The sequence below is a fragment of the Asparagus officinalis genome, chromosome 5 (assembly GCF_001876935.1).
Source record: "Asparagus officinalis chromosome 5, Aspof.V1, whole genome shotgun sequence".
NCBI classification, from domain to species: Eukaryota; Viridiplantae; Streptophyta; class Magnoliopsida; order Asparagales; family Asparagaceae; genus Asparagus; species Asparagus officinalis.
In genome coordinates, this window is record NC_033798.1 from 76,024,272 (window position 1) to 76,041,198 (window position 16,927).

Genomic DNA, 16,927 nt, shown 5'->3' on the forward strand with positions numbered 1-16,927 from the left:
GTTATGCGGCTACAAGGGAAGGACTTGGGAAATTCCATCTGAAATTTAAATCCGAACCAATTTTCAGTGGGGCAGTGGTGTCTGAATGTGTGGGCCCAACATAAAGGGTGGATACGAGATATTTTAGCCTCGGCGATTGACAGTTAGGGCCTGTTTGGTTGGTTTCCTAAAATCAAAGAAAAAGAAATCGGTACAAGGAAATTAATAAAATAATATTTTTATTCATTTCCATCCCTAAAACTCACCCATAACATCTAATAAAATATTATTTTTATCATCCAACTCATCTCATTTCATCTCCTATCTTACCTTTAAAAATAAACCAAACAAAAGAAATGTGTCACATCATCCAACTCATCACATCTCTTCTTATCTTATTTTTAAAAATCACACACATCATCCAATAATATTGTGACAACTCATCTCATCTCATTAAACCTTCCTTTCCATTCATTTCCTCAAAAAAAAACAAGAAATTGATTTCCTTAAGTATGTGTCACATCATCCAATAATATATCTACAACTCATCTCATCTCATCTATTTTCTTATTTTTAAAAACGAACCAAACACAAACAACCTCAAAATATCATCCAATAATATACCTCCAATTCATTTCCTTATTGTTTTAACCAACCAAACAACATTAAAACAATTTTTTAAAAAAATCACTCACATCATCCAATAATAAGGTGACAACTCATCTCATCCCATCTCCTATTTTATAATTTCCTTCTTTTTTAAACCAACCAAACAACATCAAAACAATTATAATAGGAAATAGGTTTCCTATTCTTTGATTTCCCTTTCTCTTTTGCGAAACGAACAGCTTAGCGAACACTGGCTCATCATTTAAAATTCAAATTTCCAATGGCTGGCAGAGCAGCAGCATTGACTCGTAAAAATGGGCTGGAGTTGATCACTTCGCTAACATTGGTCCGCGCCACGACCCAGCAATTCAATTTACTTCTACCGTAAGAAAACTCGTACGGTAGCATTATGAGATGCATGATGTTTTCACAGTGTATGATATTGGGTCACATCAAACTTCATACTTGCAGCTCAGGCGATCTTATGCTCGAATCAAGAGTTGAACAGACAAGATATTACTTTCTAGAGTCAAACGCCTGACTAGCCGCTGAAGTTACACAATCCTTGATCATAGCTTTGCATGATCCATTCAAGAAAAAGCAATGCACAGACAGCTCATATAGAAGACCCGGATATGATTTTCATAACCACCACAAATGTTGAAATAATGAAATTTATGAACACTGCGCTAGTAAAGCGCTTCTAATTGAAAATTTGTGCATCTAAGAGCAGCTTGCTCCACAAGTTCAAGTTAATCACATGCATTAGTGCTTGAAGCAAGATACTAAAAAGCAAGTTTGTCAAAGGAAAAAAAAAGAGTCAAATTGGTACCACAGATTTACGTTCCCTTGAATTTTGCTCACTGTTTATAATCATCAAAATAAGCAATGACAAGACGATCTTTGCACATAAGGACTCAAAAAGTCATACGGAGGCGAGATTTGCAGCTGAAGCAATGCCATGTTAGGGGTCACGCAAATTCCACAGCTGCCTGCCTTTCGGAAAGCATTACGGTAAAAACCTGAGATCTTCACGCATGAGATCGAGCCATCAAGCTCCAAAGAATTCCTCAGGCAGATGAAATTTCAGTCCAAGTGTCTGGAAAAAAATAATAAATAAATAAACATGCCATAGTCAACAACCAGCGTGATTTAGGTGCAAGGAAAATTAGCTCAGTGGAATAGCTGATCATCTGCATAAAGTAATGATTTGAGTTGTGAATCTAAGTTTTATTTGAATCATCCATTCAGTGCTAATCTGATCAATTAAGAAAAATGGAAGTATGGTTCTCAAAATATCTGCACGTATTTATATTGTCACAAATATATAAAATAAGAAATTTGCATAGAAGGAGGAGCTTAGCATGCAAACTGAAGTTCGTTTACAGAACACACTATCAAGTGTTTATCCCTTTATGTTCGGTAAACATAGGTACACTGCATGTGTTCAAAGGGGGTGGGTGGGTGGCATTGGTGTGTGCGCACGCGCGAAGGGGGTTAAATGTACATTTACGAATCAGTTTTTCACTGTGCATATTCAAGTTGCAGAAGCCTGTTCTTCCTGTGAAATCTCCGTACCCTCTTTGTAATCACTCTGCAATAAGGCTTCAAGTAACAAGTTTAGTGGATTCATGATGCACTAGGATTTAAGAAGGATCAGGAAGTAAAACAGTGGAAGAAAGGCCAAATGAGATGTTCAAGATCCATTTGAGGTGCAAAACTATGTATGTTATTATAATTTTCATATTTTTATGTGAAACACGATATAAGAGTTTTAAGTGTAAGGGAAAACATATAGTAGGTTGTGATTTGGTATACTGTATTTAAGCCCATTTTTACTGTATTATAGTTGACACCGGCATTTGCATTTCCGACTGTGACCATGTCTTCCTTCTTTGTGTAAGCAATTTAATCTGGGAAAGTCATGAAGGCTGATCATTTTCTGAAATCCTTTCACAAGCCTTCTTAGCTTCACATGATCCTATAAACTCACAACCCTATTCAATTAAATAGCAATTTATATTTCCCTTCCTTTTGATCTTTTTGCCCGATTAATTAATTTAAGTCTTTATGTAATTCATACTAATGCAGCACAGCAGAGGACATACATGTGTGTGCATGTGTTTGTTTTCTGTGTTTTTTGTTTGTTTGGGTCAACTACCTATTTCCTTATGATCTCCTGACTTAGGTCTCCTTTTTTGGGTCATATAGTCTCCCGTTATTTGCCACCCCGATCCGGATCCTCTACTTCTCTATCAACAACACAAGTTGAGTACCATATCCAACATCAAGAAAACAAAATTGATGTATATATTCCAATCTTGCAGCCAAAAATGATAGTTAGCAACTCACAAGCCAGGATCAGTCTCTCCATGTTTATATTGCCTTAGAAAATGGTTTTAGGCTACACTAACATTTATACTTTCATTAGACCATTGGGTTCGGTTGTTCCTACTTTCTATTTTATCAAATATAAACCTTAATAAAATTAATCATGTGTTGATATACTTAGTTGCATAAACTGTCAAATCCTGCATGATTATGAATGTATCTCACCAACTAGTCACTAGATAAATGAATCAGCGAAACCTAGCAAATTCCCGCAGCCCAATGTTGCATGATGACACGTGTTTGGTGGAAAATTGGTAGTAAAAGAAATAAAAGAAAATTTTGATTTGTATTCTCTCAATCTCGATTACAATTTAGATTCCCGATTACAAAAGAGAGGAGAATGGATCTGACTTCTCCCCTTTGTTTAATTCTGGGTTCTTCACGGTGGCGATGGAGTGCCTCCCTCGAATGCTCACGTCGAGTTTGCTCTCCGTTGACTATCCGACCATATTGTTTCACTGGAACGGTATCTCCTCACGATTTGACGCTGTGGAGAACTTGCAAAGCTAAGTTTTAGAACTCTTGATGAGTTGATAACTCTGAACGAGTTTGAAACTCTATGAAAGAGTTGATTTAACCGAAAATCGGTTTGACAAGCCAAGGCCGAAGGCTCCAAGGAACTTTGTCGCTGCAGGAAGCTCCAGCAATTCCCCCCAAAAAGTTAGCCGAAGATCTCTTCTTTGCTGCCCAAAAAGAAGGATCAATCCCAGAGCTAAAAAATCCCCCAAACTCAATTGAGTTTCCCACTATTTATCGGGGATTAATGGGTATAATCGCCCCCTTAATTCGCTTCTAAATGGGGCTGAATGGGGTGTAACCGCCCCCCTTAAACAGCTCCCCAAATCGTCGGGAGAACGGTTTTGAAACCGTCCAGTTCGTAATTTGAACGAGTCAAACGCTGAAAAATAGCGTTCAGGGCCCGAACTCTGCGTTTTGGGCCCGAACTCTGCGTTTTAGACTAAAAACGCAGAGTTAGGCCTATTTTGGTGGTTGAACGCACAGGTCGCGCTGCGTTGTAAATCTAAAATGCAGAGTTGGGACGCAGAGATGAACTCCGCGTTTTGGACCTGAGACGCAGAGTTGGGCTCTGCATGAACTCTGCGTTTTGGACCTAAGACGCAGAGTTGGACTCTGCATGAACTCTGCGTTTCTGAGTCCACGAACTCTGCGTCTGGACTGGAATGCTGGGGATGGCCCTTGCGTTTTGACTCTGGAACATGGGTATGACCTCTGCGTTTTGATGGTATAACACAGGGATGACCTCTGCGTTTTGATGGTGAAACGCAGGGATGACCTCTGTGTTTTGATGTGAAGAGACCATCAATTTGTGATCTTTTTTGCTGGTGCGTTGCAAAGACCGTCATCATGTAATCTTCATCTTGACTCCTTGCAAATATGAGAGTCGTCAGATTGTAACTCCCGATGTTGATTGTGAATGCTGTTGATTAGAGTTTTCATCAGTTGTTGTGAAGGTCGTCAGATTGTAACCTTCATCGATCTACGTGAAGCTGTTGATTAGAGTTTTCATCAGTTGTTGTGAAGGTCGTCAGATTGTAACCTTCATCGATCTACGTGAAAGTCTTCAAATTATATGTAACCTTCATCGATCTACGTGAAAGTCTTCAAATTATAACCTTCTGGAAGTCGTCAGATTGTAACTTTCATCATCGGTGTTTGATGGAGGATCAAGTATCTATTGTGATTTTTAGACAGCCTACAACACGCCAACAAGAACATGACACTGCAACATGGCAAAATTCAAGATGCAACCTCCACAAGTTTAGTCTGTTTAGAGATCTCAGTTTCAGACTCAAAACATTTACAAGTTAGGTAAGTTCAGTAAGACCTTCTAGTTTTAGAAGGTTACATATCGAGTTTCACTTCAATCATCAGTATATACATAAACACATTCATAAGAATAAATAAATAAATATTGCCTCAACCATACCTGAGCAAATTTAATATCGGCATCACTATGATCATTGACTCTTCCTGCCGCATCACCAACATAAAAGGATCTGCTAAATTAAGAAGGATACGATCATACAATGCTATAATCAAATTGGAAGAGCACATAAATACCAGTTAAACAAGTACTAGACGTAATCTATCAGTGAAACTGGTGCAATTCATCAATATAAATTGTCAACACTTCTGTACTGCAGCAAAATGGCATCTAAAATATCAAAAAGATGAAGATATTTAAGGAAGAATTCAACCTAAGCACCCATATCACTTCTTTAAATTCAGAAGGTCACGGTCGTTTTTCTTGGAATGACAATCATGAGAGGATTGCGATGATACCTCAAAAATCCAAGCTAAAAAAAAAAGACAATTACGAGAGGATATTATATGTAGTTGAATCAATAAAACGCTTGCACTGAGAATAGACCCGGCACTAGTTTTTTTTCAACAAAATTCTGTATTGGAGCAACCCTCCTCGGTTGTAAACAATCCTCAAACAAATAGCAGTGATACTTGCACCATTAGTATATGTGACCAAAGGCACGTTGTGCACCTGATTGGAGATATTCAGTGGGCAGTAGAGAAGAGGCCTCTTGGTCTTTGGACTAATGATAAAGTTAACACTGCTCAAGCAAGAAAGATTGAAAAGGCATCGCATACCAACAAAGATACTACAACCGTGTAAGTAGAATAGTAATACAAAATTCAACTAACAGAAAAGTGGGCAAGACGCACGCAACATGGCATTTTCACTTTGTAACAGAACTAAGATGTAAGTTAATGTTCATTCAAAAAATTAACTGTGTTTTATCGTATGAATTATGCAGAAAACAAGAAATCAAATTTTAGTTATGCATCCGGACCACATGACAACTACAACATCTATGGCCTAACATTGTTTACATGATAAAATCAATCCGCCCCAAAACACACACGAACAGAAGAACATAGAAGTGCATGAAAAACGTATGAAAGACGTAACATGAAGAGACTAGTTGGTCCTCTTTTTTATAATAGTCCAGCTGCACAGAAAGAAAGAAAGAAAGGGGGGAGGGAGAGATAACTGATCCAAGTCAATTGCAATGCCAGAATTGAAGTGTTCTGCCATTAGTATCCACATTCCTGGCTTTGGTTTGCGAAATGGATCCTCAGTCTGATCTTTGTTTTTCCCTATCCCACAGGCAATAAACACCTGCAATCAAATCAATGGGAAGTATCAGCACACTGCATATTTTTACAGCAGCTATATATGACAGTGTTTTTCTTCCCTGAAATCAGAAGCATATTCTAAAACCAATGTAGAATCATGCAAACAATTTAAACAGCTGCGGGAGTTACATTATAGCAATACCAGCATGTTAAGTCGAAGGTTGACAATAATGTTTCACTTTAAAAAAAGTTACTTCATAGAACCTGAATTGGTACTTTAACACGACCGATAAAGTTGTCCAGCCTTCCTATTTTGGAATCAACAGCTTGTTGGCGCTTATTCTTCCAACGTTCAATATTAGATTCATTGGTAAAGATAACCTGATTATACAGAATAAAAATGATAACATGAACACATTACCTCCCATATGTAAAATATGAAGTATTTTTCTTGTTAATAACTACAAAGAATTTTAAATGAATAGACAGGTTCGCGCAAAGTATTTAAATAATGAAGGGCAGAACATAGAGCAAGTGAGAGTCCAACCAGCTTGTAACCATTCTTGTACAGTTCTTGCAGCTTATCTGGGATTGATGAATGCATAAGAGACCAGGCATTTGCACCAATTCTGTGTCACATGTTCAGTTCAAGCTATCAATGTTTAATAGAGAAGCTTAATTATAAAAGTACGTACACAGAGATCAGTTAAAGTTTAGACAGTCCAATAAATAGCATTTCCTGCTAAACTTTGCTCTAAAGTCTACAATACGCGCAATACCTTTCCCACCAAAAAGTATGCATGCCTTGACACACCTGAACATGACATGTTATGTCGATACTACCTTTGCAATTCAATTAATTTCTGGGAATAATCAATATAATTATTCTCCAAGCAACAGTTCCACGAATACTATTGGTACCTTTTCACAGATGTGTTCACAAGGCACCCATCAAAATCAAATGCAGCAATTTTTTCAGAGTCGTTAAGCCCGTCTTCCTTAACACAAAAAAGAATATATAAGTTACATGATATATTGATATGGTAGTTGAAAAAAATTTCGAAGAAATTTACATCTTCATGATAAACAATAATGAATTGTAAAATAAAAGAGAATAATAAGAGAAAACTCCATTCCCCTTCAGTATATCAGCAAACAAGGTAACCTGAATTTTCAATTGCAAGATAATGATGTCAGTTAAGGACCCAAGTACAAACCAAAATTACAGGAAGAACAAATGGGAAAGCACTACATAAGCAACTCAATGAGATTGAAACATTAAATGGAATAATAGTTCTCCAGTCTGCACTTCCAATTAGATTCCAAGCAAACTACATTCTCACACAAAGAACTTAAAAAGAACCATGCATACATTAAATCAAAATGAGGAGGAAAACCTGTAGTTAAAGTGTTGCGTAGAGGAGGAACTTGATGACAGATTGATACTAATCGATTAAAAGGCCTGTACCGGACGGACTGCAGAGACTGAGGAATAGAATCTGGAGTTCTGGACATAAAAGAGCCAAGGAGCGAGATCAACTCGATCTGCATGAACAATTTGATGCACTTTTTTTCTTTGGCATCAGCTTCTTTTTTCAATCTCTGTGAAGCTCATGGCATAGAAGAAAGATAAACTAGAATGATATCGACACAAAGACCTAAAGAGGATGGATGTAAAGGAAGTTTCACCATGGTTGCATACTAACTCAGGAGAGGATATAATCATGTAAGTACCCAAGTTAAGAGGGTAGAGGGAGTTGTTGATTATAATCCACTCAAACTCCTCAAGCCAAGTTAGAAGAATCCACTAAGATCCAGTGTTGTAAATAGCAGGCAATTGCGGCCGCAATTGCATTAGCGGCCCTTGCCCACGATGATTTTGGCCATAACAGTGAGAAAAAGCGCTGAAAACCGTTATTCACTCGAAATAGCGGAGAAAAGCGTCAAATAGCGAGCGGTTAATAGCGCTTTTGAGCGCTATTAGCACTTTTGAGCGCTATTAGCACTTTTTTGGTTGATTTTTATAAAAAGCCCGACCCGAATTAAACCCGAACCTGACCCGACTTATAAAACCCTCTCTCTTTCTCTTCTGTATTCAACTACCTCCACCTCTTTCTCAATAAACCCTAAGTAAACCTCTTTTGAGCGCTATTAGCACTTTTTTTGGTTGATTTTATAAAAAGCCCGACCCGAATTAAACCCGAACCTGACCCGACTTATAAAACCCTCTCTCTTTCTCTTCTGTATTCAACTACCTCCGCCTCTTTCTCAATAAACCCTAAGTAAACCTCCCTCCCTCCCTCCCTCCCTCTCACTCTCGCTCTCGTGTTTGACGAGCTCCAGCTCCGCTGCCTCCCTCCACCACTCCTCCGCCTTCTCTCCAAATCCTCCAACTCCTCGACGAGCTCCATTTCCTCTCCTCGACGCTGCAGCAAACAATAGTCTCCTTGACTAGCTCAATCTCCATCTCCTCTCCTCTCTCCTCTCCAGAACCTCCAATTGCCTTTGCTCCATCTCCTCGACGAAGCCTTGTCCTTGCATTGGTTTTTCTTATTTTTTAGAATATTTAAATATATTCAAATTGGGCGCTATTTGACTACACGCTATTTGCCGCTATAGGCGCAAATAGCCTTAGCGGTGCCTCAGCGCTATGCGACGCTGTCCACTATCGATAACCTTGCTAAGATCTCTCATGTAAGAGGTCCTTTGTGATTGCACAAGAGTCGTCAAGGTTTTTTAGTGTGCAGTTTGAACCATACAATAATGAATAGTGACATTTGGAAACTCAGTCCACAAAACCCAAAGGACATGACTGCATTCATGGCCAGAGGGAAATTGACCAAGAAATAAGGGAAAAGATTTCTCCCTTTTAACCTCTCTTCAACCAGCCAATCTGATTCCCAGGTTCTGCAGACTTGGATCCGATCACATAGCTGGAAAGTATTTCAGCGTTGAGGGAGAGGAATGAATTCTTAAGACTTTGTTCAGGCGCAATGGGATCTAAGCAAGTTGGCTTGCAGACACATTGCCCTCTGAGCTAAAACATATTGAAGGATGCTCAGCTGAGTTCATGTAACATTGCAACAAGGTTGCTGATAGCGGATCGCGACGCGTCGCGGCGAGGTACCGCTAAGGTTATATCGGGCTATTGCGGCGAAATCACGGCAAATAGCGCACAGTCAAATAGCGGTCAAATTTAAATATATTTAAATATCCTAAATAATAAGAAAATTCATAAAAAATCTAAAAATTCAATTAGTTGTAAATTTCTTGTATTATCAATAGATAACAATTAATAAGCTTGTTGTATGAATGAAACTATGAAGAAATTCAAGAAATATAGCATCATAATATGTGTGATAGCGGGTTTAGCCGCTTTTAACAACAAAAATCCGCTTTTAACCGCGAAAATCCGCTTTTAACCGCGAAAACCCGCTTTTAACCCGCTAAAATCCGCTTTTACGCGCTATTCGAATGAATAGCAGATTTTCCCGCTTAAGCCAGCCGCGAAACCCCTACGCGTAGCGCTGAAGGGCCGCGACCACTATTCGCGCCGCTATAGCCCCGCTATTGGCCGCTATTTACAACACTGCATTGCAACAACCTTAAATGCATAACCTTGGGCTGACAATGTAACAATAACAAGAGCACTGAGATTCTCTATATTGTGCAATCATACTTTGGAAATTACATCAATTTTAAGTATTTCTTTGGTCATATTTTTCTCCTTTCCTGAACACTGCAATAGTGCCATGTCCTAATATCCACCTACGAATTCATAACACTCTCATCCTAGCTAATCTAACCTAAAATTATGAATCAGACTCTTCGTCTATATGACATAGCAAAACAGAAAACGATAAAGCGATAAAATCAGAGTGTAAATAACCATAACTGAATCAAAATATAAATGCAGAAGGTAAAACAAAGATGACTTTAAACATAGTAATCACATCTTCATAATAACAAATTCTAAAATTCAAAATTATTCTCACCCGTTCACGGAAAATAACTGTTTGAAAGGACTTCCAATTTGGTGAAAGGGTAGCATCCTGGAGAAAAGCCAAAAGAACAAAATTTATGAAGAATTGCATTTATGCAGTGAAGAAATAAATGAAGCACAGGCCCAAGCCTACATGTTCATAAATATATAAGTATTATGGTTTTAAACAAATGGGTGCATAGAAGATAATACTGATATAAGTATACAATGGAAGAAAAATTCACCTTGTATGTTTTCCTGATATCAGAAACAGAAAATGCAACCTCCAAAAGATTTTCCATGCTATCACCAGATCTCTGTATAACAAGTTTGTGTGAGTTATCCAACTCAGCTATATGGAAACAACAAAAGTTCTAACAAAGGAAATAAAACATGAACAGATAAAGACTTATCATGTCACGCCCCCAAACCACGCAACATAATCCGGGGTTCAAGACAATGGCGACACGTGCGTGAACACATGTCAAGCCTACTGTGCGCTTCTATATTTTTAACAAATATTTCATAAATGAGAACTTTATTGGAGTTTTGAAGTCTCAGAGGAATCACATTATAACAAGCACAATATAGATATTACAACTAGTGAGTCATTAGGCTCTTATTACATAATTATGTCAAGAATAAGATCTCCAGAAGATGTTAATCCTCCAAACTAAGGGTAGAACAATCTATCCGAAAAGAATAACAAATAAAGGGTGAGTTTGTAACTCAATGAATATATATCTTCTCATTAGCAGATCAGACAAGTTTAATAATTACTACTACTAAATTTTTCAACAAATCATTGTCAACAGAAAGAACGATCAGAGAGCATATTAGATATTAAAATAGAAAAATTTCTAACATATATAAGATGCAGTACATCATTATATAAAAAGTATATAAACACAAACAATAAAAAGAAACACCAATTCCCTTTATATTGTAATTGTTCATATAAATCACATTTTGAAAAAAAAACACCTCAAGTCGTCACACTAAGGCTACGAAAATTATAGCCCAGTAGCATGAGAATGCGCTCAATCACATATAAGTCAACTTGGGGTTAGGGTATACCTAGCACTACCATAGGTTGCCAAAAAGGCCACATTCATATATTTGCCAAAAAGACCACTATTCGGTATACTCAATGCTATATGGTAGGCTTAAACAAATCAATCACTCCATAGTGGACTTTTGAGGGCCTTTTCACGAAATTAGAATATTCACGAATTTTTATAGGAAAATAATATTTTTGCCAAATCTGAATTTTTCCATGAAAGTCATATGAATGATGAAGTCAAGTATGTTTTAATGTTTGATAGCATGGTTTCAGTAACTTACATATACTAATATTACTTATTGTGAAAAAAATAAATAATTATCACAATACCAACTTCTTTTAATATTTTTTTCATAAGTAAACAAGATATAACATGTCTGATCCAACAATGTTTTATAAAAATAAGATTTGTTTAACGTAATATATAATTTATATCAAAACAATTTGAAATAACCAATGAGAAGAAATCTACTCACCTTAGCAAATCCAGAATTATTTTGATACACAAACCCCTAGCTCAATCCTCACTTGATCCTATAGTAATACATTACATATGAATTCTAACTTAAACAGAGAACAATCATTCTTAATCAATTTTAATCATTTTATTAAATTTTTTAAGGTAAAATATAGTTTATGGACTTAAAAGTAAATATCTAGAATTGAAGGACGAAGATAAAATATCTAGAATTTAAGGACGAAGACACACTTTTTAAATATTTTTAAAGCTAAATTGCGAGATTAAAAACAGAAACTTAAACACGTACCTAGCTTTCTACTCTTCTCCTTTCTTTCTCTATTCTTAGAACTTCTCTTGTGTGAGGGTACAACTAAAGATTGGGTTCAATTTATAGAGCTCCAAAGTTGTCAAATTTTGACTTTTCAATTTGTCTTTTTTATTACTATTGAGTTATGAAACTCATTGTTCTTGTGAAAGTGATCACATTTTTCTTGGTTGAGATTTACAAAATTTTAAAGTTTTTATTTTAAACTTTTACTCTAAATTTTCACATACTATTGAGGTAGGAAACAAAATTTTCTTATGAGTTTGGATGAAAATATTTTGTGAGGGTAAGCTAAAGAACTCGAATTTGATTTTGCTTCTAATTAAATGTGGGTGTTCACATCCTCCCTAGCTAAAATAAAGTTTCGTCCTCGAACTATACATACCTTCGTTCTCAAAAAGTCGTGGATATTTCTCTCGCATTTCATCCTCAAGTTCCCATGGTGTTTTTTGGCAACCGTAGTGCTAGGTATACACTATTCCCAAGTTAACTTATATGTGATTGATGCACATTCCCATACTACTGGGCTATAATTTCCGTAGCCTTAGTGTGACGATTGAGGTGATTTTTTTCAAATTTATATGAATAATTACAATGTAAATGTAATTAGTGTTTCTTTTCATTGTTTGTATTTAAATACTCTTTATATAATGCTCCTACTGCATCTTATATATGTTAGAAAATTTTCTATTTCAATATCTAATATGCTCTCTGATCATTCTTTTAGTTGATAGTGGCCTATTTGAAAATTTAGTAGTAGTAATTATTTAACTTGTCCAATCGGCTAATGAGGAGTTATCTATTTATTGAATTGTGAGCTCACCCTTTATTTTCTATTCTTTTCAGATAAAGATTAGATTGTTCTACCTTAGCTTGGAGGATTAAAATCTTCTGGTGATCTTATTAGCAATATTATGTTTGTCTTAGATAAATCAACATAATTATATAACAAGAGTCTAATGACTCACTAGTTGTAATATTTGTATTGTGCTTGTTATAATGTTGTTCCTCTGAGACTTCTAAACCTCAATAAAGTTTTTCTTTATGAAGTATTTGTTAAAAATATAAAAGAGCATAGTAGGCTTGACATGTGTTCAAGCACATGTCGCCGGTGTCACGACTCACGAACCCAGATTATGCTACGCGGTTTGGAAGCGTGACATATCACAGGAAAACCATATAAAAATAAACTTGGATTAATGATTCAATAGCCATATTTTAGTTGGTTATCTTAAACATCTTCATGGAAAAATCACTGTTCTTATAGCTTTCACCAATTACAGTCCATTCATATTTATGAGTGAATTTTTGAAGTGTTTGGCAAGCAAGACAATCAAGATTCACAGTTGTGGTTGCAAGCTATTTTTGCGAGGAAAAGAGGAGTTTATCACCTTGATGTTTGTGATAACATTAATTGACATGAAAGCTCACCATGAATAAACTTGCTATATGTACACATACACACGCACGCACACGCATTCAGGAAGATAAATGTATGATAATTATCTTTTGGAAGGACCTACTGACCAAGAAGTTGTCCATTTCATTTTTACTAATTGATCTAATAAGATAATAATTTTGGCACTTGGGAATCAAGATAATTTATTGGCTGAAATATCTGTGGTCCCACAGATAAATGAAGGAGGCAGACAATTATGCGAATAATATTGGAGTTTCAAGGTTCCATATCTTCTGCATATAGTCCTAAAAGATCAAATTAATCCTACTATCAACCCACTGTATAGCCCTAAAACTTACAGTTCCATAGTCAAATTGGTGCAAAGGTTCCAGTTTAACAGAGTATGCTTACAAGAGGCATATAACTGATTGTCGACTCATTTAATGAGGAAGAATTTAAAAAACACCAGCAGTGTCTCCTCTCAAGAAACAAAGTTCGGTTATTGTCGCAAAACTAACGCTGACATGATATCAAATCTGCACAAGTGTTCCATCCATCATCTGGAAACCATGAGGCCTCCATTCTAATGATCCAACTTTATTTATTGTGAAGTGGTTTATGAAGATCCAACCATCAATGCATGAAGAGTGACCTCACTACAGTTAACAAGCAAAAAAGACCAAAACTACTGTGCACTCCAGATTGGCTCCTTTCAGATGTGACCTTCAATTTTGTTTGAAGATGTACACAATTTACCCGTTGGAATATGACTATAGAAGGTATGTTCTTGGCCTCCCCACCTGCAGCTTACCACTCAAACTAAAATTTATTCAGATCTCTACATTCTACAATGCCAGCTTTCATGCTTTCTTCCCCCCATTTTAGATTTTTTTTAGCACTCCATTTCCTACTTAGAAGCATTTCACTGGCTTTTCAAGGGGGGGAAATCATCATTATCCTTAAGAGCAATCCTAGATCACTATAAATAACTTTTAAGTCATGATATAACAATTAGGGGATGAAAACCAAACACCAGAACTCCATCATATTCTCCAACATGGAAAATATTATGTTTCTATAAGGTTTATTTCCAAAATAAGAATTCACAAACAATTATTGTCCTTGAGACAGACAATCTACCTTCACCTCCTCCAAGCTCTTCTGTTCAAATTCCTCGCTCCCACCACTGTCTCTATCATAAATCTGTGTGTAAAAAAAGGCTCATATCACCTATAAAAACCCAGTAGCACGGATTGTTAAAACTATTTTCAATCAATGTTTACCTTAACTTTCTTCGTATTCCTCTCTAATCCATCAGTTCCATGGCGATCCCTTTTGTGTTCCTGAAACAGAATAAATTACATCCAGTGTTATCAATGCGCAAGGCGCAATGCGGAGCGCAAAGCATTTTTACGCGCACATGCGCAAGGCGCAACGCGATGCGCGCGCCTGAGTGATGTGAGGCGCACACCGCCCGCATAATTTTTAAAAAAATATAATCAAGTGCGAAAGAGCATGTTTTTAGAATTCACATAAAAAATGTCATGATAAATAATATCTTACTACAAAATTACAATATAATGCCTTAATTTCTAATGCTAACACCCAACATAGTAGCAAAATTCATAAATTTTCAAATCAAATGTTACATCAAGACTAATATTCAAGCAAACGATTAGTAATGGTCCTCAATTGAAGGCTACTAAAAAGGCCTAATGGATTTATTTTTCTTTTTGGGATATGGATTATCAACTATAAAGACTCGATTGAAATGTTAACAAACAAAACTATATGAGGATATGTACTACATGCACCCTACACAAAGTAAGGATGTACGCGAGGCGCAAAAGGCGTTGTTGCATCAGAAGTGGGGCGCTTCATCACCGCCCCGCATCGCGCTTCATCACCGCCCCGCATCGTAAGGCGCATGAGGCGCAATGAGGCGCGCGCCTTTGAAAACACTGATTACATCAAAGACAAGAACAACTCTAACTACTCCTGATCTCACAGGTCAGATCTAGTAAGCAGCGACTATGTAGCCATAGGCTAAATATCCATATACGTTACAATTAGACTATGAAGGGGGGAAAAACAATGCTGCAAATACATACTACATTCAAAACATTAATGCAGATTAGCCAAAAGGATCAATTATGAGGTTGAATTGTATATATTTCATAGATTTTATATCAGCAAAAGAGCATATCACATGGAGCAAACTATACAGTGGCAGTGAAGTAGGGCAATTGAGGAAGGCAGTCCACTGACCTAAAAATATATACAAATATATCTATCTTCAAACCCTTCGCATAAAGCATGATGCAAATGTAAATGTTTGATGAAATAACAGAAGCCCCAATTTTTCCTCAAATCATGATGAAATTAACCCAATGAAGACACAAGACAGCAAAATAGAGAATTGAACAATACCTTTTCAACCGGCTCATCGGATGATGCCGCAGCCTCTAACTTCCTCAGTGCATCCTGATCACAATCCTGCAATCTCCACGCAAGTACATTATGATAAGAAAAAGAATAACCCTGACGAGAACAAACCCTCAAGGATCGGAAAAAAGAAACAAACAATTTTGTACCTTGAGAGAAGGAAACCCCTTGATCTCGTCGGCGGCCTTGAACGGCTGGGGTCTGGTCGGAAAGCAACCCAAGTGATGCCATTTGACGAGATCGAACCCTCGAGGATCTTTACTCGACAACCCTAGCCTCAGAGAACCGGATGCTATGGATTTTCCGCAGCTCTTGCAGGACGATCGGTTGGATTTCGCGTACTCGGCGACTACTTTGGATGCCGCCATTGGAGAAAGCGAAGCGCCGGCGATGAACACTGAGGGGTTTAAGAGATTAGGGTTTCGAGGGGGGAAAAGCGAGAGCTTTGTGAAGAGGAAGTGCATACAGAGAGAGAGAGAGAGAGAGGGAGAGAGGGAGGAGGAGCTAGGGTTTTATAAGGCGATGAGGTTTGCGGGCGGGAAGCTCGGAGGCGAGTGAGATGAGGATTTGGGAACCTTCGCCCGCTACTTTTTAATACAAAACTACCCCTTCTTTATTACACGCAAATCGGGCCGAAAATCGCGAGATTAGGGTGTTTTTTATTGGATTTGGAGACCACTACTTTTAATCTCAAGCATTGATTATTTAGTAGGCGGTTATGATACAATCTAAATCTAACACTTACCATACCCCCGTGTATTGCACTCATTCCTAATTTGCACTAAAAGAAAAAATCATAACCATCAACTAGATAATCAATGGTTGTGATTATTTGCACTAAAAGAAAAAATCATAACCATCAACTAGATAATCAATGGTTGTGATTATGTAGTGGTCCTTCCACTATTTTTTTTGTAGTGGAGAGGATCCGAATCCTTTTTTATTTTTATTAATCCAAGTCTGTAATTAAATTCAAAGAATGTGAGAGTTATATTGTAATTTTGTACTATAATAAAGCATCGAGAATCTCTGAAATAAATGTGAATGGTACTATATTGATCATATGTTTAGAATTGGTTATGTCACACGCAAAAATCACATTTTATTTTATTTTTAGCTTAGGGCCCGTTTGTTTGCACGGAAGTAACTGTGAAATAGCA

General features: G+C 37.0%; 1 protein-coding gene across 2 annotated transcripts; it reads right to left on the minus strand.

Annotated features, from left to right (window-relative positions):
- LOC109843965 (polynucleotide 3'-phosphatase ZDP) lies at positions 1,212 to 16,358 on the minus strand. Of its 2 annotated transcripts, none has more exons than XM_020412963.1 (12): positions 15,917 to 16,358; positions 15,753 to 15,818; positions 14,606 to 14,665; positions 14,463 to 14,525; positions 10,321 to 10,392; positions 10,089 to 10,145; positions 7,015 to 7,091; positions 6,641 to 6,722; positions 6,358 to 6,474; positions 6,009 to 6,136; positions 4,928 to 5,000; positions 1,212 to 1,687 (listed from the first exon to the last, which is right to left on the minus strand). In XM_020412963.1, exons 1-12 carry the CDS (start codon positions 16,229 to 16,231, stop codon positions 1,640 to 1,642), a joined length of 1,158 nt encoding a protein of 385 aa, XP_020268552.1. In that variant the 5' UTR covers positions 16,232 to 16,358; the 3' UTR covers positions 1,212 to 1,639. The 2 variants fall into 2 exon arrangements, with proteins under 2 accessions (XP_020268552.1, XP_020268553.1); XM_020412964.1 differs by having other exon boundaries at positions 1,249 to 1,687; positions 4,928 to 4,997; positions 15,917 to 16,357.

Bases quoted from the DNA above. Each gene is read 5' to 3' on its own strand.
- LOC109843965 (XM_020412963.1), bottom strand. From the start codon at position 16,231: ATGCACTTCCTCTTCACAAAGCTCTCGCTTTTCCCCCCTCGAAACCCT. The intron at 10,393-14,462 runs GTAGATTGTCTG...CTTGTTATACAG, and splicing joins AGAGCTTGGAGGAGGTGAAG to AGATCTGGTGATAGCATGGA. The intron at 6,137-6,357 runs GTTCTATGAAGT...ATTTGATTGCAG, and splicing joins GTGTTAAAGTACCAATTCAG to GTGTTTATTGCCTGTGGGAT.